At 35.4% G+C, this 23778-nt stretch overlaps 1 protein-coding gene across 4 annotated transcripts in view; it reads left to right on the top strand.

Annotated features, from left to right (window-relative positions):
• SENP7 (SUMO1/sentrin specific peptidase 7) overlaps positions 1-23778 on the top strand; it is a 151041-nt gene that overhangs the window by 104843 nt on the left and 22420 nt on the right. For all 4 annotated transcript variants that reach the window (XM_005657117.3, XM_013990162.2, XM_013990163.2 and 1 more), the window contains 6 exons: positions 1500-1646; positions 10376-10409; positions 17157-17336; positions 19027-19289; positions 21370-21503; positions 23078-23194. In XM_005657117.3, the coding sequence (XP_005657174.1) occupies positions 1500-1646; positions 10376-10409; positions 17157-17336; positions 19027-19289; positions 21370-21503; positions 23078-23194 (875 nt within the window). The remainder of the gene's footprint in view (positions 1-1499; positions 1647-10375; positions 10410-17156; positions 17337-19026; positions 19290-21369; positions 21504-23077; positions 23195-23778) is intronic.

Consider the following 23778-nt stretch of genomic DNA (forward strand, 5'->3'; position numbering starts at 1 on the left):
TCCCTGGCCTTGCTCAGTGGGTTAAGTATCTGGTGGTGCTGTGAGCTGTAGTGTAGGTCACAGACACAGCTTGGATCTGGCATTGCTGTGGCTGTGGCATAGGCTGGCAGCTGCAACTCCTAATTTGACCCCTAGCCTGGGGATCTCCATATGTCATGGGTGTGGCCCTAAAAAAACCCCACACAAACACACACAAGCATAATTATTTGTCAGACTGATTAGAGCTACCTATAGTTGACTTGATTCCCCCTTTTTACTTAGGGTGTAAGAAGAAGAGTATAGTAGGTAATAAAAGATGAGAATGCTAAAGACTTTCTCTTAAGCAGGTAAATGGCATTGTGGGCTGAATTTCAAAATAATGAGTAATGTGTATGTTTCAGGTAAGGGTTAATTACATTTTCTAGTGGTAGAAGAGTGAGTACATATGTTTAATTACTGTAGTCATAATTTATTTAGTCATTAGTGATGTTAAGGTTAAGGAGGGATCATGTGCAATGGCTAGGCAACGATAGAATTGAAAAAGTCATCAAAAGGCAGCTTAAAATTCAGACGAGATCACAGGAAGTAGCTGATGCTGATACTGCCTGTTGGAATTTAAAAGCAGAGTTGTTTGAGCGGAAGTGGTATGATTTTTGAGGTTTTAGACAGTTGGCTATTTTCAGGCATAGAGCATGTAGTAACATATATAGATGTGATGGAATAGATGGTTCTTAGGCCCTTTCTTTTCCTCCATTGCTCACTAAAAGTGCAATAGCTAAGAACATCATGATGGTTTATGGAAGCAGTTTTATGTAGTCGAAATAACCCTTGACTTCGGGATAGAAAGCTGGATTTGTCATAGTTTTGCCTCTATGCAAGTCACTTAACCAATTCAAAATGTCTGTTAACTTATGAAACGGAAAAAAAAAAAAACAAAACAAAGCTACCCTATGGGGTGGTTGTGGTGATTGAAAGAAATAATATATTTGAAAATTCATTTTAAACTAAATGTTATATAAATCTTAAATTTATTTCTGTTGAGTTTAAAATGAATAAAGTCTACTAGGGAATCCTGAATTTGAAATCATGACTTTGATACAGAGGAGGATATATTTTTGGAACTTATTAGACCTATGAAGTTAATTTAGGGTTCAGCTATTTATTTCCTCAGGGTAAATCGTATATGTTTTAAGAAAAAAATCTAGATAACTATTTTTTCACAGTAAGAATAGTGGAAAATCCTTCACAAATTCATTAATAGTAATTTAAAGAAGTATTTGACTTTGAAATTGTCAGTGTTTCTATAATATTGTAAGAATAGTGGAAAATCCTTCACAAATTCATTAATAGTAATTTAAAGAAGTATTTGACTTTGAAATTGTCAGTGTTTCTATAATATTGTAAGAATAGTGGAAAATCCTTCACAAATTCATTAATAGTAATTTAAAGAAGTATTTGACTTTGAAATTGTCAGTGTTTCTATAATATTGAAGGTTATTTTATCATTTATTCCTTGTTAGGCTTCACCTGAATTGTGTACATATAATCCTGTCATGGAAAACGTTTCCTCTATTATACCTAGTAATGAGATGGATCTACAACTGGATTTTGTATTTACTTCTGTTTATATTGGTAAAATAAAAGGAGCTTCTAAAGGTTGTGTTACAGTAAGTATATTTAATTTTTTTTCTTTTTTAGTTTTGGTTCTGGACAAGGCATTTTTAGACTGTCTTCTCTTTTTTTTAGTGCAAATGAAAATAGAATTGAAGTTAACTTTATATAGGACATTCTACATATGTCATTATATCTATTTTGAAACGTCTTTAATTGGAGGGAAATCTTGAAAACATAGAACTCTCTAAAATCATATCTCTGATCTGATTACTCTAATGAAAATTCTGTATGAAAAAGATTATGTGTAGCATTGATATCTTTGGGCTCTAAAACTTATATGATAGTAACGTAAATTTTTATTTAGTGTGTAGTTGATAGCAAAAAGAAGAAATCTTATTTTACTTGTCTATTAAATTGTTATAAACTGAGTTCTCCAATTTCTGAACTTGGCATTTAAGAATCTCCAGGAATAGTTCCTATTATATTTTCTACTTTTTCTTTGATATTAAGTTCTCATGTTTTGTATATGAAAGTCATACTGGATTTTGCTCAGTTCTCTGTATTTTCTCACTATTTTTCTGTTTAAAATCCCATCTCTTAAGTCTTATCAGAAATACTTCCTCTTCCAGGAAACTTTTTGTTATTTCTCCTTCCTAGCCAGAATTGACTTCTCCTTTTACTGTGTACTTATAGCACTTTGTACATCTGCTGTAAGATTTGTTTAAGTGTTTACAATTGTATTCTTGTCTAAACCTTTCCATTAGCCTTTAAGCATCTCGTGATAAAGAGCCATGCTTTTATTCCTTTGTATACCTTCCATAAATGGCTGAAACCTAAATAGGCACTTATAAACATTAGTTGAATTGAATTGACTATGTCAGATTATAACTCAGATAGTTTCCTAGAAGTTTTATTAATGTTTCACGGTTTTACAGATAGGATGTGGAATATAAAAATGGCAAGACATGACCTCTGCTTTCAAAGAAATTAGAGTCTAATAGAAGAGATAAGCATGTAAATAGATATTTTCATTATGGTATAATGTACACTGGAACATACAAGAAGGATGCTTATGGGAACGAGTATGGGAATATCTTATGGGAATATCTTTCTGAAAGGATCAGGGAAGACGTCATAGAGAGGACAGCATATGATCTAAGACACAAAGTAGATGTTTCCTTGGTGATCATGCAGGGGGAAGACCCAACCAATAGAGGACACATGTATAAGTTCTGGGAAGAACCAATAATGGTAGCTTGTGATAAAGTTAAAATTGCTTTGATTGACAGCACTACAGTGATTCTGTTTAAAATTAATATTCTCTGATTACTAGTTTTCAGATATTAATGATTTTGTTATGCCTGTAGTCATTTTAGTTTTTTTTTCTATAAGGAATTTTGTTCACTTTTCACAATAACTCCCCACCCCATATTACAGCCTTTTCATTTTAAATTCAGACTTATCCAGTTTTTTTTTTCCATTTTTTTTATTACTCAAATGAATTTATCACATCCGTAGTTATATAATGACCATAACGATCCAATTTTAGAGGATTTCCATCCCATAACCCAAGCACATCCTCCCCATCCCCCAAACTGTCTCCTCCGGAGACCATAAGTTTTTCAATGTCTGTGAGTCAGCATCTGTTCTGCAAAGAAGCTCAGTCTGTCCTTTTTTCAGATTCCACATGTCAGTGAAAGCATTTGATGTTGGTGTCTCATTGTATGGCTGACTTCACTTAGTATGATAATTTCTAGGTCCATCCATGTTGCTAAAAATGCTGGTATTTTATCCATTTTAATGGCTAATATTCCATTGTGTATGTGTCCACATCTTCTTGATCCACTCCTCTGTCGATGGGCATTTAAGTTGTTTCCGTGTCTTGGCTATTGCAAACAGTGCTGCAATGAACATTGGAGTACATGTGTCTTTGCAAGTCATGGTTTTCTTTGGATAGTTGCCCAGGAGTGGGATTGCTAGGTCAAATGGTAGTTCTATGTTTAGTTTTCTGAGGAATCTCCATACTGCTTTCTACCAGCAGTTTACACCAGTTTACAATCTCACCAACAGTGTACTAGGGTTCCTTTTTCTCCACCCCGTCTCCAGCACTTATTGTTTGCAGACTTTTGGATGCTGGCCATTCTGGCTGTTGTAAGGTAGTACCTCATAATGGCTTTGAGTTACATTTCTCTGATAATGAGTGATGTTGAACATCTTTTCATGTGTTTTTTGGCCATCTGTATGTCTTCTTTGGAGAACTGTCTGTTTAGATCTTCTGCCCATGTTTTGATGGGGTTGTTTGTTTTTTTGGTATGGAGCTGCAGAAGGTGTTTATAAATTTTGGAGATGAATCCCTTGTCAGCTGAATCATTTGCAAAGATTTTCTCCCACTCCGTGAGTTGTCTTTTTGTGTTGTTTAGGGTTTCCTTTGCTGTGTAGAAACTTTTAAGTTTGATTAGGTCCCATTTGTTTATTTTTGTTTTTATTGTCAATACTCTATGAGGTGGATATGAGAAGATGTTGCTGTGGTTTATGTCAGAGAGTGTTTAGCCTATATTTTCATCCAAGAATTTTATAGTGTCTGGTCTTCTATATAGGTCTTTATTCCATTTTGAGTTGATTTTTGTGTCTGGTGTTAGGGAGTGTTCTAATTTCATTCTTTTTCATGTGGCTGTCCAGTTTTCCAAGCACCACTTATTGAAGGGGTTATCTTTTCTCCATTGTATATTATTGCCTCCTTTGTCATAGATGAGTTGGCTGTAGGTGTGTGGGTCTATCCTGTTTCACTGATCTATATTTCTGTCTTTGTGCCAGTACCATACAGTTTTGATGACTGTTGCTTTGTAGTATAGTCTGAAGTCCAGGAGCCTGATTACTCCAGCTCCATTTTTCTTTTTCAGGATGTCTTTGGTTTTTCTGGGTCTTTTGTGCTTCCCAACAAACTTTTAAGATATTTTGTTCTAGTTCTGTGAAAAATATCCTTGGTAATTTGATAGGGATTGCATTGAATCTGTAGATTGCCTTAGGTAGTATAGTCATTTTGGTAATATTGACTCTTCCAATGCAAGAGCATGGTATGTCTTTCCATCTATTTGTGTCATCTTTGATTTCTTTCATCATTGTCTTACAGTTTTCAGAGTACAGGTCTTTTGTTTCTTTAGGTAGGTTTACTCCTGGGTGTTTTATTCTTTTGGATGTGATGGTAAACGGGATTGCTTCCCTAATTTCTCTTTTGCTTTTTCATTGTTGGTATATAGAAATGCTGTCGATTTCTGTGTATTAGTTTTGTATCCTGCGACTTTGCGAAATTCATGGATGAGCTCCAACAGTTTTATGGTAGAGTCTTTAGTGTTCTCTAGGTATAGTATCATGTCATCTGCAAATAGTGATAGTTTTACTTCTTCCTTTCCATTTGGGATTCCTTTTATTTCTTTTACTTCTCTGATTGCCATGGCTAGGACTTCCAAAACTATGTTGAAGAGTAGTGGTGAGAGCAGACATCCTTGTCTAGTTTCTGATCTCAGCGGGAATTCTTTCAGCTTTTCACCATTGAGAATGATGTTAGCTGTGGGTTTGTCATAATGGCCTTTATTATGTTGAGGTGGGTTCCCTCTATGGCCACTTTCTGAGGGGTTTTTATCAGAAATGGGTGATGGATTTTGTCAAAGGCTTTTTCTGCATCTTTTGAGAGGATCATATGGTTTTTATTCTTCAGTTTGTTAATGTGTATCACACTGATGGATTTGCGGATAATGAAGAACCCTTGCATCCCTGGGATAAATCCCACTTGATCATGATGTACAATCCTTTTAATGTATTGTTGGATGCGGTTTGCTAGAATTTTGTTGAGGATATTTGCATCGATGTTCATCAGTGAAATTGGCCTGTAGTTTACTTTTTTTGTGGAGTCTTTGTCTGGTTTTGGTACCAGGGTGATGGTGGGTGGCCTCATAGAATGAGTTTGGGAGTATCCCTTCCTCCGCAATTTTTTGAAACAGTTTCAGAAGACTAGGTGTTAGCTCTTCTCTAAATGTTTGGTAGAATTCACCTGTGAAGCCATCTGGTCCTGGACTTTTGTTTGCTGGAAATTTTTAAATCACAGTTTCAATTTAAGTTCTTGTGATTGGTCCATTCATCTTATCTATTTCATCTTGGTTTAGTCTTAACCAGTTTTTTTTTTTCTTGGTTTTAGTCTTAACCAGTTTTTTTGAGTTATTTATAATTACACAGTTGGATAACCTAAATATATGACAATAATCAATTAACCAGGAGAGGACAATTTAATGTAAGTATTTAAGAATAGATTTTCATTAACTAATGTGTTAGTTATGTTATTACACAGTTGGGTGGCCTTGTTATGGGCTATAAACAAAATCAAATAAAAACCGCAAATGAGTAAAGGAACAATTTAAAGAAAACCTTGTAATCTATCTATCCAGAGGTAATTGCCATTAATTCTACAGTGTATATCGTTTTATAGTTTTTATATTAGATACATATTTATTTAAAACAAAAGGATAGGACATTATACATAATGTTTTATAACTGACCATAATCATTAAATTAATTTAATTCAGGTACCTCTTTTGGGATATTTGGGTTGTCTTTAATTCCTATCTGTTGGACAGTTTGCTGTCCTATAAAGAACTGCTAATATTCAAAAAATGTCATAAAGTAGGTTTTGAAAATTTTATCTCATATCTATTGGAACACTTAAAATATAAATAAAATAAAAAATTAAATTATAGGAGAAGTGACTTACTAAAAGTTAATATATTGAAGTAAATTACATGCATGTGAATAAAGGCTGAGAGGAATTCTGCAAAAATTAAAACAGTTATGTTACCATGAGGAAAAAATAAGCACTTTAAAAAAAATTATAGCCGATTTACAATGTTGTGCCAATTTCTGCTGTACAACAAAAGTGAGCCAGTCGTATGTATATATATATACATTTATTTTCTCATATTATCTTCCATCATGTTCTATCCCAAGAGATTGGGTATAGTTCTCTGTCTGTGCTTTACAGTAGGACCGTATTGCTTATCCATTCTACATTTAATAGTTTGCATCTACTAACCCCAAACTCCCAGTCCATCCCACCCCCTCTCCCGACCTTGGCGATCACAAGTCTGTTCTCGAAGTCTATGAGTATGAATCTGTTCTATAGATAGGTTCATCTGTGCCATTTTTAGGTACCACATATTAGTGATATCATGTGTTACTTGTCTTTCTCTTTCTGAATTACTTCACTTAGTATGAGAATCTCTAGTTATATCCATGTTGCTGTAAATGGCATTATTTCATTCTTTTTTATGGATGAGTGATATTCCACTGTGTATATGTACCACATCTTCTTAATCCATTTCTCTGTCAGTGGACATGTTTCCATATCTTGGCTATTGTGAATAGTGCTGCAATGAACATAGGGGTGCATGTATCTTTTTGAGTGCAAGTTTTCTCTGGATGTATGCCTGGAAGGGGGATTGCTGGATCATATGTTCTTTATTTAATTTTCTGAGGAACCTCCATACTGCTTTCCACAGTGGTTGTACCAATTTACATTCCCACCAACAGTGAAGGAAGGTTCCCTTTTTGCCACACCCTCTTCAGCATTTGTTATTTGTAGACTTATTAATGATAGTCGTTCAGACTGGTGTGAGGTGGTACCTCATTGTAGTTTCGATTTGCCTTTCTCTAAGTAATTAGTGATGTTGAGCCTCTTTTAATGTGCCTGTTGGCCACCTGTCTGTCTTCTTTGGAGAAATGTCTATTTAGGTCTTCTGCCCATTTTTTGATTTTTTTTTTCTTGTTCAGTTCTATGTGTTGTTAGTGTATTTTGGAGATTAAGCCCTTGTCAGTGGTATCATTTGCAAAGATTTTCTCCCATTCTGTGGGTTCTGTTTTTTTTTTTTTAATTGTTTCCTTTGCTGTGCAAAATTTTTTGGTTTAATTAAAAATGTAATAACATAAAAAGGGGAAAAGGGGAAAAGTCATAAAGCTTTTAAGTTTTTATAAAGACTTTGTAATATACTTTTTCAGACACAGTTCATGATGCTCTGCAACTTAGATATTAAAGAACTTTTTCTTTTGGGAGGATAAATAGAGAATTAAACTTAATCCTTTTTCAGATGTTTAAGGAGTGTTATGTATTGTTATGGACATTGGAGAAATTGTTCTCACCGTCATGACAGTTATAATATAGTTGAACTGGAGAAATACCTATAGTGGGACATTATTACATAAATTAGGGCCATTTTCTTTTCTTATACTTGGACATTTAAGTTATTACCTTTTTTGTTTAGCATAGAAAGTGCTGCAGTAGATGTGAACATTTTTTAGATCTTACTTTTGTTGCTAATAGGATAAATGTTTATTAAGTACATATTCTATGTTCAGAGGATTGTACTGGCTATTGTCAGAAGTTATAAAATAGCTATTATGTTCAGATTTATTCTTTTTTTTAATGAGGCAAATAAAGTGTTTATTAAGAGAAGAGGGAGGAGATAGGTGTGGAGGGAGAGGGAGACAGAGAGAGAGAGACAGAGAGCAAGAGGGGAAGAGCAGTTCAACTTTATTCTTAGGTTTAAATAGAAAGGGTATGATTTCAGAGAGCTGAGTTTACCTGTTGCCTCAAAAGCGTCTTTCTAATTTTCTCAACTGAAGATTGAGTTTTTGCTACAAAGAGGGCTTTTCATTTGGAAGAAATTACATGTTGGCTTAGTCATCATAAAAAGGTATAAATTAGTATTCTGGTCCTTGCCAAGCTGAAAGGTTTGATAGGACAAGGATCCTTATGTGGGAGATTGAAACAATGATGTAGACAGTAGAGGCCAAGGATGTATAGGTGCATAACTTATAAATCATAATTTTGTAGTAATAACTGTAAAATCTCAAAAGCAAACACTCTTTGTATTCATTTTCTGTAACTAATTATTTATAGTTGCTAAGATATATTTTATTAGATCAAAAACCCAGTGAAACATATCAGAAAGAATTTAGCAAGGGGAAGTATACACCAAGTATATATAGTAATTCTGTGCAATAATAAGGTGTATTTGAGTAAGTCAGACTATGATTAGTCGTACTTAATCAGATGCTAGTGTCTCCTTGATTACGGATCTTATCTAAAACTGAGAGGTTCAGTAAGTTACCTAAGTTTACCTGCTTATTATTCGTATAAGTGATACAGATAAAAGAGGCAACATTTATTTTTTCATTTTTCTGTCTTTTTTTTTTTTTTTTTATTTTTTTATTTTAGGGCCGCACCTGCGGCAAATAGAGGTTCCCAGGCTAGAGGTCTAATCAGAGCTGTAGCTGCTGGCCTATGCCACAGCCACGGCAATGCTGGATCCTTAACCCACTGGGCAAGGCCAGGGATTGAACCCGCTACTTCATGGTTCCTAGTCGGATTTGTTTCCACTGCGCCATGGCAGGAGCTCTGCAACATTTATTTTTAATTTTTTAATTTAAAAAAATTGTATTGGACTATAGTTATTTACAATGTTGTGTTGGTTTCAGGTGTATAGCAAAATGATCCAGTTATACAGATACATATATCCATTCTTTTTCAGATTATTTTCCCATGTAGGTTATTACAGAATATTGAATAGAGTTCCCTATGCTATACAGTAGGTCCTTGTTGGTTATCTATTTTATATACAGTATTGTGTATATATTAATCCCAAACTTCTAATTTATCCCTCCCTCCCCCACCTTTCCCCTTTGGTAACTGTAAGTTTATTTGCAAAATCTGTTTCTGTTCTGTAAATAAGTTCATTTGTATCATTTTTACATTTAGATTCCACATATAAGTGATATCTTATGATATTTGTCATTGACTTATTTCACTTAGTGTAATAATCTCTTGGTTCATCAGTGTTGCTGCAAATGGCATTATTTCGTTCTTTTTTTTTGCTCTTTCTGTCTTTTTTAGGGCCACACCCATGGCATGTGGAGGTTCCCAGGCTAGGGGCCTAATTAGAGCTGTGTCTTGCGACCTACACCACAGTTCATGGCAACGCCAGATCCTCAACCCACTGAGCAAGGCTAAGGATTGAACCCAAAACCTCATGGTTCCTAGTTGGATTCGTTAACCACTGAACGAACCATGATGGGAACTCCTGTTTCATTCTTTTTTATGGCTGAGTAATATTTCATTATATATGTACCACATCTTCTTTATGTATTCTTCTGTTGGTGCATGTTTAGGTTTCTTCCATGTCTTGCTATTGTAAATAGTGCTGCAGTAAACATCCGGGTGCCTGTATCTTTTTGAACTATGGTTTTCTCCAGGTTAGCTATATGTGAAAGATACCCAGAGAAAACTTAGTATCCTGGCACAGAAGGAGCAGAAAGAGCAGAATCCTTAGACAGAAGGGAATTTATAATATGTAACAAAGAAAAATTACTGCCTAGAATAAAATCAGATCCTGTTTTGTGATTTATTTGCCAAAGTCAGTGACACCCTATGTGGTCTCTTGGCAGCTTCTTCTGGACTTTGTCTTATTTCTTCTTTAAATATTCAGGAAACATTTTTGACAAATGTATTGTTTTGCTGGTTTTTATAAATGAGCATATTGAAAATTATAAATTACTTGCAAAGGATTCTTAAACTTCCATAAAACTGTCTTTACAGTGAAACGTCTTTTTGGTTTATTGAGGAAAAGCCTTGAGCACTTTCAAGGTAGACTTTGATGATGTACTTGCAGTTTAAAAAGAAAAAATTTGAATAGTTACACATTTTGAATGATAACTCCTTTTTTGTTTATTTTTCCTTTAGTTCACAACAAAGTATATTAAGATCCCATTTCAAGGTAAGCTGTCATTGTCTTATGATCTCTTTTTACTGTAATTTTGAGTATAAAGTAGTTGGTTAGCAAAAATTCTGAAATCCATTCATCTGTTGATTGACACCTAGATTTTTTTCCATATCTTGGCTCTTGTGACTAATGTGGCTATGAACAAGGGAGTGCATATTTTTTTTTGAATTAATGTTTTCATTTTCTTTGTATAATACCCAGAAGTGGAATTGCTGGATTATTAAAAAAAATTTTTTTTTAAGAACTTCTGTACTGTTTTACACAATGGCTGCGCCAGTTTGCATTCTACCAAAATGCACATGAGATCCCTTTTGTCCACATCCTTGCCAAGACTCATTATTTCTTGTCTTTTTGATAATAGCCATTCTAATGGGTGTGAGGTTATATCTCATTGTGGTTTTGATTTTCATCTCCATGATGAGTAGTGATGTTGAGCACCTTTGCATGTACCTTTTTACCATCTGTATATTTTCATGGGAAAAATATCTTTTCAGTGTGTCTACCTATTTTTCAATCAGATTGCTAGGGTTTCTTTTCTTTTTTCTTTTTTTCTATTTAGCCTGCACCTGCAGCACATGGAAGTTCCCAGGCTAAGGGTCAAATCGAAGCTTTAGCTGCCAGCCTACACTAGAGCCACAGCAATGTAGGATCCAAGCTGTATCTGCAACCTACACCACAGCTTGCAGCTACTCTGGATCCTTAACCCACTGAGCAAGGTCAGGGATTGAACCCTCATCCTCATGGATACTAGTGGTATTGGGTTCTGCTGAGCCACAAAGGAATTCCTCTTAGGGTTCCTTTTTGCTATTGAGTTGTGTGAATTCTTTATATATTTTGGATTTTAACCTGTTATTATATATGTGATTTTCAGATGTTTTCTCTCATTCGGTACATTACCTTTTAATTTTGTGGATGATTTCCTTCGCTGTGTAGAAGCCTTAGAGTTTGATGTAGGCCTACTACATCTAACTAAAATCTATATTTAAAGATCATTGTAACAGACCTACCTCTCAAATTCTTATGATGCAGTCTTTAAAAATAATATTTTAGGTTTTCATAAGTAATATTGTGTATTTTGTTTCAAATATTGCTTTCTTTTATAGCTTTTCTATCCCAAATGATTTTTTTTGGCCCTGTCTGTGACATGTGGAAATTCCTAAGCCAGGGATCAGACTGGTGCCACAGCAGTGGTAACACCAAATCCTTAGCTGCTAGGCCACCAGGGACCTCCCCCAAATGATTTTTAAAAGATGATTCTTGGAGTTCCCGTCGTGGCGCAGTAGTTAACGAATCTGACTAGGAACCATTAGGTTGCGGGTTCGGTCCCTGCCCTTGCTCAGTGGGTTAACGATCTGGCGTTGCCGTGAGCTGTGGTGTAGGTTGCAGACGAGGCTTGGATCCCGCGTTGCTGTGGCTCTGGCGTAGGCTAGTGGCTACAGCTCCGACTCAACCCCTAGCCTGGGAACCTCCATATGCCGCGGGAGCGGCCCAAAGAAATAGCAAAAAGACCAAAAAAAAAAAAAAAAAAAAAAAAAAAAAAAAAAGATGATTCTTAATTAAAAATTTTGGAAAACAACTCTTGTCACTAGTAATGGGTTTATGACTTTATAATGAAAGAGGAAAATATTAGTCATCTTCTTCAAATCCTATCTATGCTAAGTTCCCATATACAAAAATGTTTTAAAAACAAGACATGCATGTAAAAGATTTTTGTAGATGGGGAATCTGTGGGTCTATGTGTTTATTCTTTTTCTGTAGCAGTTGTGGGAAAAGTTTGATTTATTCATGTTTGTATTGGCTGTCAATTATATTTGGTTGTGACTTAAAGAAAATAGTTCATTTTTCCTTCACATTTAAGAAATCCAGCAGTAGGAGTTCCCGTCGTGGCTCAGTGGTTAACGAATCCAACTAGGAACCATGAGGTTGCATGTTTGATCCCTTGCCTTGCTCAATGTGTTAAGGATCCAGCATTGCTGTGAGCTGTGGTGTAGGTTGCAGACGTGGCTTGGATCCCATGTTGCTGTGGCTCTGGTGTAGGCCAGTGGCTACAGCTCCAATTCAACCCCTAGCCTGGGAACTTCCATATGTCGCAGGAGCAGCCCAAGAAATGGCAGAAAGACAAGAAAAAAAAAAAAAGGCATAAATCCAGCAGTAGACTAATCAGGGCTAATACAGTGTTTATTTGGTCATCAAGGGCCCAGACTCTTTTATTTTCCTATTCTGTCATCCCTGACATGACTTTCATCCTCAGCTTTGTCTCATGGTACATATACCTGTTAGTATTCCATTCATCATGTTTTTTTTTTTAATTTTTAATTTTTATTTTTTGCTTTTTAGGGTCACACCCATGACATATGGAAGTTTGCAGGCTAGGGGTCAAATCGGAGCTGCAGCTGCTAGCCTTTATAATAGCCACAGCAATGCAGGTTCTGAGCTGTGTCTGCGACCTGCACTACAGCCCATGGCAATGCCAGCTCCTTAACCACTGAGCGAGGTCAGGAATTGAACCTGTGTCCTCATGGATACCAGTTGGGTTTGTTACTGCTGAGCCTCACCAGGAACTCCCATTCATCATGTTTTAATGTTCCAGGTCGAACATGGGAAGAAAGGAAAGATGGTAGAAAGGAGGTATACCACCTATCTCTTGCCCTTTTAAGAAGTCTTCTAGGATGTGCCACCTTACCTCTTCTGCTTATATTTTCTTAAGTAGAATGTAGTCATATGATCACATGTCTGTGTGCAAAAGAAGCTAGGAATTAGAGTTTTTAAGAGATATATCTTACTTCCCTACAAAATTAGGATCCTGTTACCAAAATCCCTAACAGTAGGTAAGAAAAATGATGGCAACTCCTACTTTCAGTGTCTGTCATAGCCCTATAACAGAGTAAACCGAATATTTTGTGAAAAATTGGTAATTAGGTACATTTTTCTTATAATGTTGTAAAAATCCTTTTTTTTTTTAAGGGAAACTTTTAAAAGCATGCTTCCTAAAAAATATTTAGCTTTCATACTAAGACCTTGGAACATTTGGATTAGTAATAATTATCTAGATTTCACAGAAATAGTATCAACTATTTGGGGCTGTGAGCTATGTGAAGAAGAAATGGCTGAGAAATTTTCCAGAAGGTTCTTACTCCTTGCTTTTAATGTAATTTGTTATCTTTGCCGCTAATTTCACTGACAGTTTTCAGAAATGGAGGAGGGTGATCTACAGATTCAGTGTAATCCCTGTCAAAATTCTAATGGCATCTTTCATAGAAATAGAAAAAAAAGTCCTAAAATTTGTATAGAACAACAAAAGACCCCAAATAGCCAAAGCAATCCTGAGAACACAGCTGGAGGCATCACACTTTCTGATTGCAAACTATATTACAAAGCTGTAGTAATCAAAAATGTGATATTTGGCATAAAAACATACATACAGACCAATGGAACAGAATTGCGAGCTGAGAAATAAACACATATATACAGTAAATTAATTTTCTTTTTTGATTTTTAATTTTTTAATTTTTTTGTAATGACTTTTATTTTTTTATTATAGTTGGTTTAAAGTGAATTTTCTCTTTCTTTCTTTCTGTCTGTCTTTCTGTCTTTTTAGGGCCGTACCTGCAGCATATGGAAGTCTTAGGCTAGGGGTCGAATCAGAGCTGTAGCTCCCAGCCTATGCCCCAGCCACAGCAATGTGGGATCTGAACTGCCTCTGCAACCTACATCACAACTTACTGCAATGTGGGATCCTTAACCCACTGAGCAAGGCCAGGGATCAAACCTGTGTCCTCATGGATCCTAGTCAGGTTTTTACCACTGCGCCACAATGGAAACTCCTATAAGTAAATTAATTTTCAACAAAGGAGCTAAGAATATACAATGGGGAAATTATAGTTTCTTCAATAAATAGTGTTGAGAATTTGGACAGCCATATGCAGAAGTATGAAACTGGACTCTTACCTCTTCTTTACACAAAAATCAACTCAAAATGGATTAAAGACTTAAAACATAAGACTTGAAACTGCAAAACTCCTAGAAGAAAACATAGCGTGTAAACTCCTTAGCATTGATTGGCCTTGGCAGATTTTTGTATTTGACAGCAAAAGCAAAGGCAACAAAAGCCAAAATAAATAAGTGGAACCACATAAAAGTAAAAAGCTTTTGCACAGCAAAGGAAATCTTCAACAAAATGAAAAGATGACTTACTACATGGGAGAGAATATTTGCAAGTCATATATCTGATAAGGGTTTAATGGCAAAAACATACAAAGAACTCACACTGTTCAACATTAAAAAAAAAAATCTGGTTAAAAAATGGGCAGAGGGGAGTTCCTGTCGTGGCTCAGTGGAAACAAATCTGACTAGTATCCATGAGGACGCAGGTTTGACCCTTGGCCTTACTCAGTGGGTTAAGGATCCAGCGTTGCTGTGAGCTGTGGTGTAGGTTGCAGATGTGGCTCAGATCTGGCATTTCTCTGGCTTTGTGTAGGCCAGCAGCTACAGCTCCAATTCAGTCCACATGCCATGAATGTGGCCCTAAAAAAAAAAAAAAAAAAAAAGGGGCAGAGGTCTTGAGCATTTTCCCAGAGCGGACATACAAATGACCAATAGACCCATGAAAAGATGCTCAACATCGCTGATCTTCAGTGAAATGCAAATCAAAACTGTAATGAGATACCACCTTATATCTCTCAAAATGGCTGTCATGAACAAGATAAATAACAAGCGTTAGAAAGGATGTGGAGAAAAGGGTACCCTCTTGCACTGTTGGCACACATTGGCTTTGTAAATTGGTGCAGGCTTTATGGAAAATAATATGGAGGTTCCTCAAAAACTTAAAAAGTAGAACTGCCATATGGTCCAGCAGTTTCACTTCAGGATATTTACCCAAAGAAAACAAAAATACTTATTTGAAAAAAATATGTGCATCCCAGTGTTCACTGCAGCATTATTTATAATAGCCAAGATATGGAAGCAACATAACTGTGTATTGATAGGTGAAAGGATGAAGATGTCATGTATATATACATATACACACATGATGGAATATTATGCAGCCAATATAGAAATGACATCTTACCATTGGCAACAACATGGATGGATATAGAGGGTATTGTGCTAAATGAGATTAGTCAGATAAAGACAAATACCATGTGATTTCACTTATATGTGGAATCTAAAAACAAAGAGAAAGTAAATAAAGAGAACAAATGGCTGGGTGCCAGAGGGGAGGGTGGTAGGGAATTGGGTGAAATAAGTGAAAGGGAGTAAGAGGTATAAACCTCCAATTGTAAAATAAATAAGCCATGGGATGTAATGTACAACATAAGGAATATGGTCAGTAATAGTAGTGTAACTTTGAATGGAGACAGGTGGTTACTAGACTTATGATGATCACTTCTTTTTTATTATGATGATCATTTCTTAGTATATGTAAATATCAAACCATTATGTAGTAACCTGAAACTAATATTATATTGTAGGTCAATTATATTCCATTTTTTAAAAAAAGACCTACAAAAAAAAACCTAGTAAACAGAGGAAAAGAGGGAAGGTATACTAGGATAGGACATGATAGAATAGGAAGGTAGAAAGTCAGGCAAGCATGCAAGCATACGGACAGGCACAGAAGAGAAACAGAAATAAATACAGAAAAGGAACAAGAAAGAGACCTGGAGAAGTGGAATAAAGGAAGGAAAGAATAGAGGAAGGAAGGAGGAAATAGGAAAGAAATAAAAAGTGTTTAAAGTGGATTAATTTATGAGAAAAAGTAAAAAAAAAAAAAGAATGGCTATCTTGGGAACATTAAGATAACTGGTTAATGAGTATTTGAATGCTTTTGGTAAAATGCTTTTCAAACTTTAATGTTCTTAATAATTACCTGAGCTTTTTGGTTAGGCTAAAGGTTCTAATTCAGTAGATCTAGTCTGGGGCCTGATTTCTGTGTTTCCAGTTGGCCCCCCTGTGTTACAGGCTGAGGTTTACATTTTGAGGAGCAAGGTACCAGGAGAAAATTGGGGGAGGAATAGTAAGAGATTTGTTTCAGATTGGTAACCATTTTGGTTTATCCTTAATCAACATGTATATTTTTAGTTCAGCTACTTGTTGTCTTAGAATGACCTCAGGACTTTCTATTTCTTTGAGTTAAAAAATAAGGTCCTCAGAGAAGATTGTTTTAGCTCACTGAGGGAGAAAGAGTGATAATTCAGAGCAATTACCTAAAAGTTTTGAGAAGTAAAACATGGAAGAATTTTAAAATAAATTTCAACTTAGACCATTGAGAAGCTCCTATTTTTCTTGAGAATCTTTTGATGATGGCTGGTCTGTGTAGCGGAATGTGCATACTTTAGGAGAAGAAAAATAGGCATTAAATGGCTTCTAACAGCATGACAGCATTTGGAGTCTTGGTAGATAGTATTAACCAAAATAGCACAGTATAACTGAGGAAATTATATAATGCTTAGTTTTCCTCACCGATAAGAAAGTATGAGATCATATAGAATGAGAGACTAAATTTCTACATTTAATTATCATTTAATAGTTATTTGGCCCTTTCTCATTGTATGTGATTTTTTTTTTAATTCAAATATCATTTAGGCATTTCAGCTAAGTTTAGTGACGCATACTGGAAATAATATTTTTTGAAGAATTTTGCATATAATTCTTTTTTAAAAACAAAGAAGAGCCATACAGTGCATAAGTGTTATATTCCTAAATAGATTGATTTATTACCTTATCTTTTGTTTGTTTCAGTGTCCCTGCATGAGATTTCATTGCTAGTGGATACCACACATTTAAAGCGGTTTGGGTTATGGAAAAGTAAGGATGATGATCACAGTAAAAGAAGTCATGCTATCCTCTTTCTTTGGGTTGCCTCAAATTATCTTCAAGAGATTCAGACCCAATTAGAAAATACTCTATTAAGCCAACAACGTGAGTATAAAAAGATTTCTAAATTTCAGGATCATCTGAGAAGTCCTATAAATAAAGTAAATTTTCATCTGAAATAATATAGTAGGATGCAGTTATTTCATGGAATTGAGATTAAGTTCATTGAATTAAAATGATTTACCCTTCATACTATATAAAATAAATTATTTTATTCATCTTATTTAACCTTATAATTTTACTCAACCAGGTGAAGTTATCTCCTAAAATAAAAGGACTATCTTATCTTTTGGTCAGTTAACATCTTTGGCTACCTGTCTTACAAGTTTCTTGGTTTTGGTTCATAAGGAACTATGACACTTCATCAGTGGCAAAGTTAAATAAAATGCAGAAATCTTTTATCTTCAACATTTTCTTTAGTTTCTAAAAAAGAAAACTCAGCTTACTCATATATTATTTCTTTAAGACTGGGTCAAATATTTTTGTGTATGTTACTTAAATGTAGATATATGTATCTTGAGATGTTTCCCAACTTTGTTTAGTTTCCAGCTCCTAAAGGAGCCTAGTTTAGAATTGGATAAATCAAATCAGTAAGATTCTACTATTCCCTCTCTTACTCCCTTGCACATTAAAGATGCTAAGTGGTGAACTAAGCTTTATACCTTTAATATTGCTTATTTTGCTGTCCAAATTGCTTCCAAATTAATTGGGAAAATCTGTGATTAAATAGGGGAGAAGTTGGGAAAATACACTGAGCCATTTATAATCATTATGCGGGGAGAGAATGTCGTTTGAAATTATTATTGAAATGACTGATGAAAGAAAATGATTTTGAAGGAAGTCGTTTGATTAAATTTTTTTTTTTTTAAGGGATGTACCCACAGTGTGTGGAAGTTACCAGGCTAGGGGTAGAATTGGAGCTATAGCTATCGGCCTACACCACAACCACGGCAATGCCAGATCGAAGCCGAGTCTGTGACCTACACCATAGCTCACAGCAATGATGGATCCTTAACCCACTGAACTAGGCCAGGAATTGAACCCATGTCCTCATGGATATGAGTTGGGTTCTTTACCACTGAACCACATGGGAGCTCCCTAAAATTTTTTTTTTTTTTGCGCTTTTCAGGGCCGCACATGCAGCATATGGAGGTTCCCAGGCTAGGGGTCCAGTTGGAGCTACAGTTGCTGGCCTGTGCCACAACCATAGCAACATAGGATCCGAGCTGCATCTGTGACCTACACCACAGATCACAGCAACGCCAGATCCTTAACCCACTGAGTGAGGCCAGGGATTGAACCCTCACCTTCATGAGGTTCCTAGTCGTATTTGTTTCTGCTGAGCCATGACGGGAACTCCAAAATTTTTTTTTTAAATTGGTAGATTTGACATGTGGAAAATGCTAGAGAAAAATAATTGTTTAGCCATCATTCATTTATTTATTCATATATTCATTAACAAATATTTACTAACACCTACTAAGTGCCAGGTACTAGAGATACAGCAGTCAGTACCATTGTGGAGTTTCCATTCTAATGCAGTAGGAATCTAAAAATTGTGTTTTGGTTTCAGGTTACTCATGGCCTGCTTGGGGATTTAATTTGCCTGGGTTATTAACTAACATAAAAAATAGTTTGAGTATATACCAACCTGTTAATAATTAAATTATTTTAATTATAATCCTCTTGAAAAATAATACTGATAAAAACTGGTCTCTTTTTTTTTCCTTCATAGCAAAATCCACTGAATTCATTTTCCTTGAGCTACACAGTTCTATTTCACAAAGAGAAGAATTGAAATTGAAAGATATTATGACAGAAATAAGTACAACCAATGGAGAATTAGAGCTTTCTTATCCCTTGTCTTGGGTTCAGGCACTTCCTTTATTTCAGAATCTCTCTTCAAAAGACAGTTCTTTTATTCACTATTACTGTGCTTCAACTTGTTCTTTCCCTGCTGCTTCTGCTGAAGAAATGAAGATGAAATCAATGTCTCAGGTTAGCGTATGATTAATATAATTAATGGGGGGGGAGGCAGTTCAGTAAAAATTCTTTCATTGAAATTAGAATGATTTCAGAATGCTGTGTCTTGTCAGAAGAGCCCAGGAACCAACCTACAAGAACTCCCAATGCCAAAGCTAGAACAGGTAGATCAACAGAATTGGTAGTGATGGCAGGTGAACATTAACAATAAGATGCATGAGTCTATATTGATACAAATAAATAACTGATTGGTTAAATGAAAAAATAAATAATAAATGGTGGGTAAGGGACAGTTCTTTTTTAGAAAAGTCTTCCAGTTAATAAATGTAAGAGGAATAAGGGAAATATAAAACCACTGCTAGAAAAATCTTTTTCTAGTACTTTGCAGTGGAGAAACGTGGCAGACATCACCTTAACCCTGGTGATCAAAGTTACCATTAAAGTAATAAAACATGCCAGCAGAATGTACCTGTCACATCATGCACGGAGGAGGGTACATCACTTCAATACTGTATAACCTTAGTCTAATCATCAGAAAAATAAGACAAACCCAGTTACAGATTAACTAACCTGTTGTCTTAAAAAATGATGAGGTCATGAAAAACAAGGAAAGACTGAGGAATTGTAGGATCCTGAAACACAAGAAATTTATTAATGGAAAAACAAATAAAATCAGTATAAAGTCTGTTGTTTATAATATCATACCAATATTAAGTTCTTAGTTTTAATAATTGGTTATATAAGATTACTATTATTGGAATCTGAGAGAGGTTTGTTCATTTTTTGCAATACCTTTATAAGTCTAAAATTATCTTGAGGAGTTCCTGTCATGGCTCAGTGGTTAACAAATCTGACTAGGAACCATGAGGTTGTGGGTTAGATCCCTGGCCTTGCTCAGTGGGTTAAGGATCTGGCGTTGCTGTGAGCTGTGGTATAGGTTGCAGATGCGGCGCGGATCCTGAGTTGCTGTGGCTCTGGTGTAGGCCGGTGGCTACAGGTCCGATTCAACCCCTAGCCTGGGAACCTCCATATGCCTTGGGAGCGGCCCAAGACATGGCAAAAAGGCAAAAATAAATAAATGAAAAAATTATCTTGAAACAATTAATAGTAAGTTTAAAAATGCTATGTTTATGTTCATAGGAGATTGGTGATACACATGTAGCTTGTATATCTATTCCAAGTTCCTCTAGAAAGAAAAGTGTTTATAAAGTTTCCTGTGACATGGGCGTTCATGCATGCACATGTGTGCACACTTGTGCGTGCGCGCACACACACACACACACACACACTCTGTCTGAGGCTAATCCGTTATTTAAAAGATCTATAGAAAGCCACATTAGTGGAATACAAGGTGTAAGACTTCACCACTGTCTTTATGCATAATGTTATAAAAATGGTAATTATATTGTAGATACAAATTTGTATCAAGTTTCTGTTTAGTAAAAAAATATTAATTTATATTATTATAAACTCTTTTCAGCCTCTCTTTAAAATTTTGTCCTACCGTTTATCACCTCTTGTTCATTTTGAACTGCAACATTTTCAGATTCTAATTTTTTTTTTTTTTTCTGTTGTTGTTGCTATTTCTTGGGCCGCTCCCGCGGCATATGGAGGTTCCCAGGCTAGGGGTTGAGTCGGAGCTGTAGCCACCGGCCTACACCAGAGCCACAGCAACACGGGATCCGAGCCGCGTCTGCAACCTACACCACAGCTCACGGCAACGCCGGATCGTTAACCCACTGAGCAAGGGCAGGGACCGAACCCGCAACCTCATGGTTCCTAGTCGGATTCATTAACCACTGCGCCATGACGGGAACTCCCCAGATTCTAATTTAATTGTAAAGCTCAGATCTGTGAGTAAAACACTTCAGGTTAAACTTTGATCATCATATATACAGTATCTTTTGATAAAAAATATTATTTTCATTTGTTATATCTGTTGAAATTCTCGAGTTTATACATATATAACTCATTGTTATGTGTTTCTTTTAGTTACATTCTCTCTTACAAGTCTAGGTTTTGACTTTATCCTTTTGAGAGAAAATTTGTATTTATTCATTTGTAAGGAGACTTTTTCTCTACCATTTTCTGTCAGCCCTCAAATACAGATACAGCCAAGCCTACTTACACCTTACTGCAAAAGCAAAGTAGTGGTTGCTATTCACTTTCTATTACATCTAATCCAGATGAAGAATGGCGAGAAGTCAGGCACACGGGACCTGTTCAGAAGTATGTACTGTGTCATATCCTGTTTGTAATAGGTGGGCACATTAGTAGTTTTCATTCCCATTGTTGATTTTAATATTTTAGCTTCCTAAGTGTTTTGAGTGTTTTGGTGAAGGTTAATAATAGAAATAATTATGAAAAAATTTTAAAAATTATTAAGAAAATGATCTGTCATTTTAGTTTTTTGTCAGTAAGACAGACATGGTAGTTAAGATGTCAAATTTGTTAAGATTAAAGCATTTATCAAAGTATTTGAATAGCAACATGTGATATATAATATATATTAAGATACTTGGAGTTTATCAGAACTTCTCTTTCAAAAGTTGATTCTTGGAGTTCCCATTGTGGCTCAGCAGTAACAAATCTGACTAGTATCCATGAGGCCCCTTTGATCCCTGGCCCTGCTCAATGGGTTAAGGATCTGGTGTTGCCATGAGCTGTAGTGCAGGTTGCCAACTCAGCTCAGATCTGGCGTTGCTGTGGCTATATCACAGTCCTGTAGCTGCATCTCCGATTAGACCCCTAGCCTGGGAGCTTCCATCTGCTGCATGTGGCCCTAAAAAAAAAAAAAAAAAAAAAAAAAGATTGATTCTTTGTTCCTATTTTGTCTTGTATATGTCTTATGGCAGTAAGGCAGAATAAGGTAGTCTGTGCATTTGAGGATGATTTGTTTCTCTCCATGTTTCCTTTCCTTTGTAAGAAAAAAGACCAAAAAAAAAAAAAATTGAAATTACAGGATAGGAAAACAGCCAATAAAATATTAACTATCATATTAGCCCTTAAAATTTTCATGTATTATTTGATTTAGTTGCCAACCAAGATTGTATCAGTTGCAGATGAGTCTTATCTAACTGAATCTTTATGGTTGAAGAAGTACATGTTACGCCTTTATTGTTGACTATATTTGTACAATAAGTACCACCCTGCCTGTAAGAAGACTATAACCAGCATTCATAAATACTCTTATTTCTGATCTTAAAGAGAGGGTACCCAAGGAAAAATGCCTAAATGTCATCTTGTTTTCCTCTTCTTTCTTGTGTTCTATTTATGTTCTTTATGCTCTCTTTAGTTTTACATTGTAAACACTTTGTTAATGGGAAACTTGCTTTCTAAGCTTCCTTGTTAATTTCTTCATTGCCTAGCTGCTGGTGAAGATTAGCCACAGGTAGGAGAGCACAGTTTTTGACTAGTCTTGGGGATTCTAACTTAGCTTTGGAAACTGGAGTGTGGGAAAATCTTCTGTAGTTTGTTGCTTCATTTGTTGAAAGTTAAAAATTTTCCAGAAGAGAGACACCCTCAATGGTATTGTAACTGATTGTGAGATAAACTTATTCGTTAAATAGATATTGGGACTAGCCCACGTGGGAAGGATTAGAAATGAAAAGATACTTAGTGAGAGTACTGTTAGTAGCTTGTGAAAATAAAGAAAAGTATAATTGCTTATATCCTGTCAAATATTTTTTACCCTATACATTTTAGTTGTTGAATACTATTGCCCTGTTATTATTCCATAATAAATCTCTTTGATCTAGAACTTTGAATATTAATATATTTTAACTTTATTTTTACATTTTAAGGTTGATTGTGTATCCCCCACCACCTACTAAAGGGGGTTTAGCAGTAACTAGTGAAGATCTGGAGTGCTTAGAAGAAGGAGAGTTTCTTAATGATGTAATCATTGATTTCTACCTTAAGTAAGTATAATGATAAATGATCTTGCCATTTGTTTTACAGGTTTTGATGTGAATCTTAAAGTAAATATCTCTGTCTTTGAAATAATTTAACTTTAGCTAAATAATGTGCCACAATTTCAGATTTGAAAAATTGTTGCCTACCAAAATTTTCTGGAGTTGGCAATTTTCAGTTTCATTTCTTTACATCCAGTAGATACTGTATACTTCAAAGAGTTACTGTTTTTTTGTTGTTGTTTTAGTTTTTGTTATTTGCTTGCTCTTGATTGATACTTCCTTGACTATTATGTTATTGTAGTGAAGGAAGTACTTGTGTAATTACAAATCAGTTTGGGAGCTGAAAAGAAGCACCTCTGTGTAGTTATCTCTTGTGTCTTTAAGTACTGTGATAGTTAACTACCATTTAAAAATTCCTTGTCACTATTCCATTAAAAATAATTTTCAACTTTTTTTTTTTTTTTTTTTTTTGCTTTTTAGGGCTGCACCTGTGGCATATGGAAGTTCCCAGGCCAGGCTTCCAGTCAGGGCTATAGCTGCTGGCCTATACCACAGCTGCAGCAATGCCAGATCTGAGCCGCATCTGCGAC

This window comes from Sus scrofa, chromosome 13 (assembly GCF_000003025.6).
Source record: "Sus scrofa isolate TJ Tabasco breed Duroc chromosome 13, Sscrofa11.1, whole genome shotgun sequence".
Lineage (NCBI taxonomy): Eukaryota > Metazoa > Chordata > Mammalia > Artiodactyla > Suidae > Sus > Sus scrofa.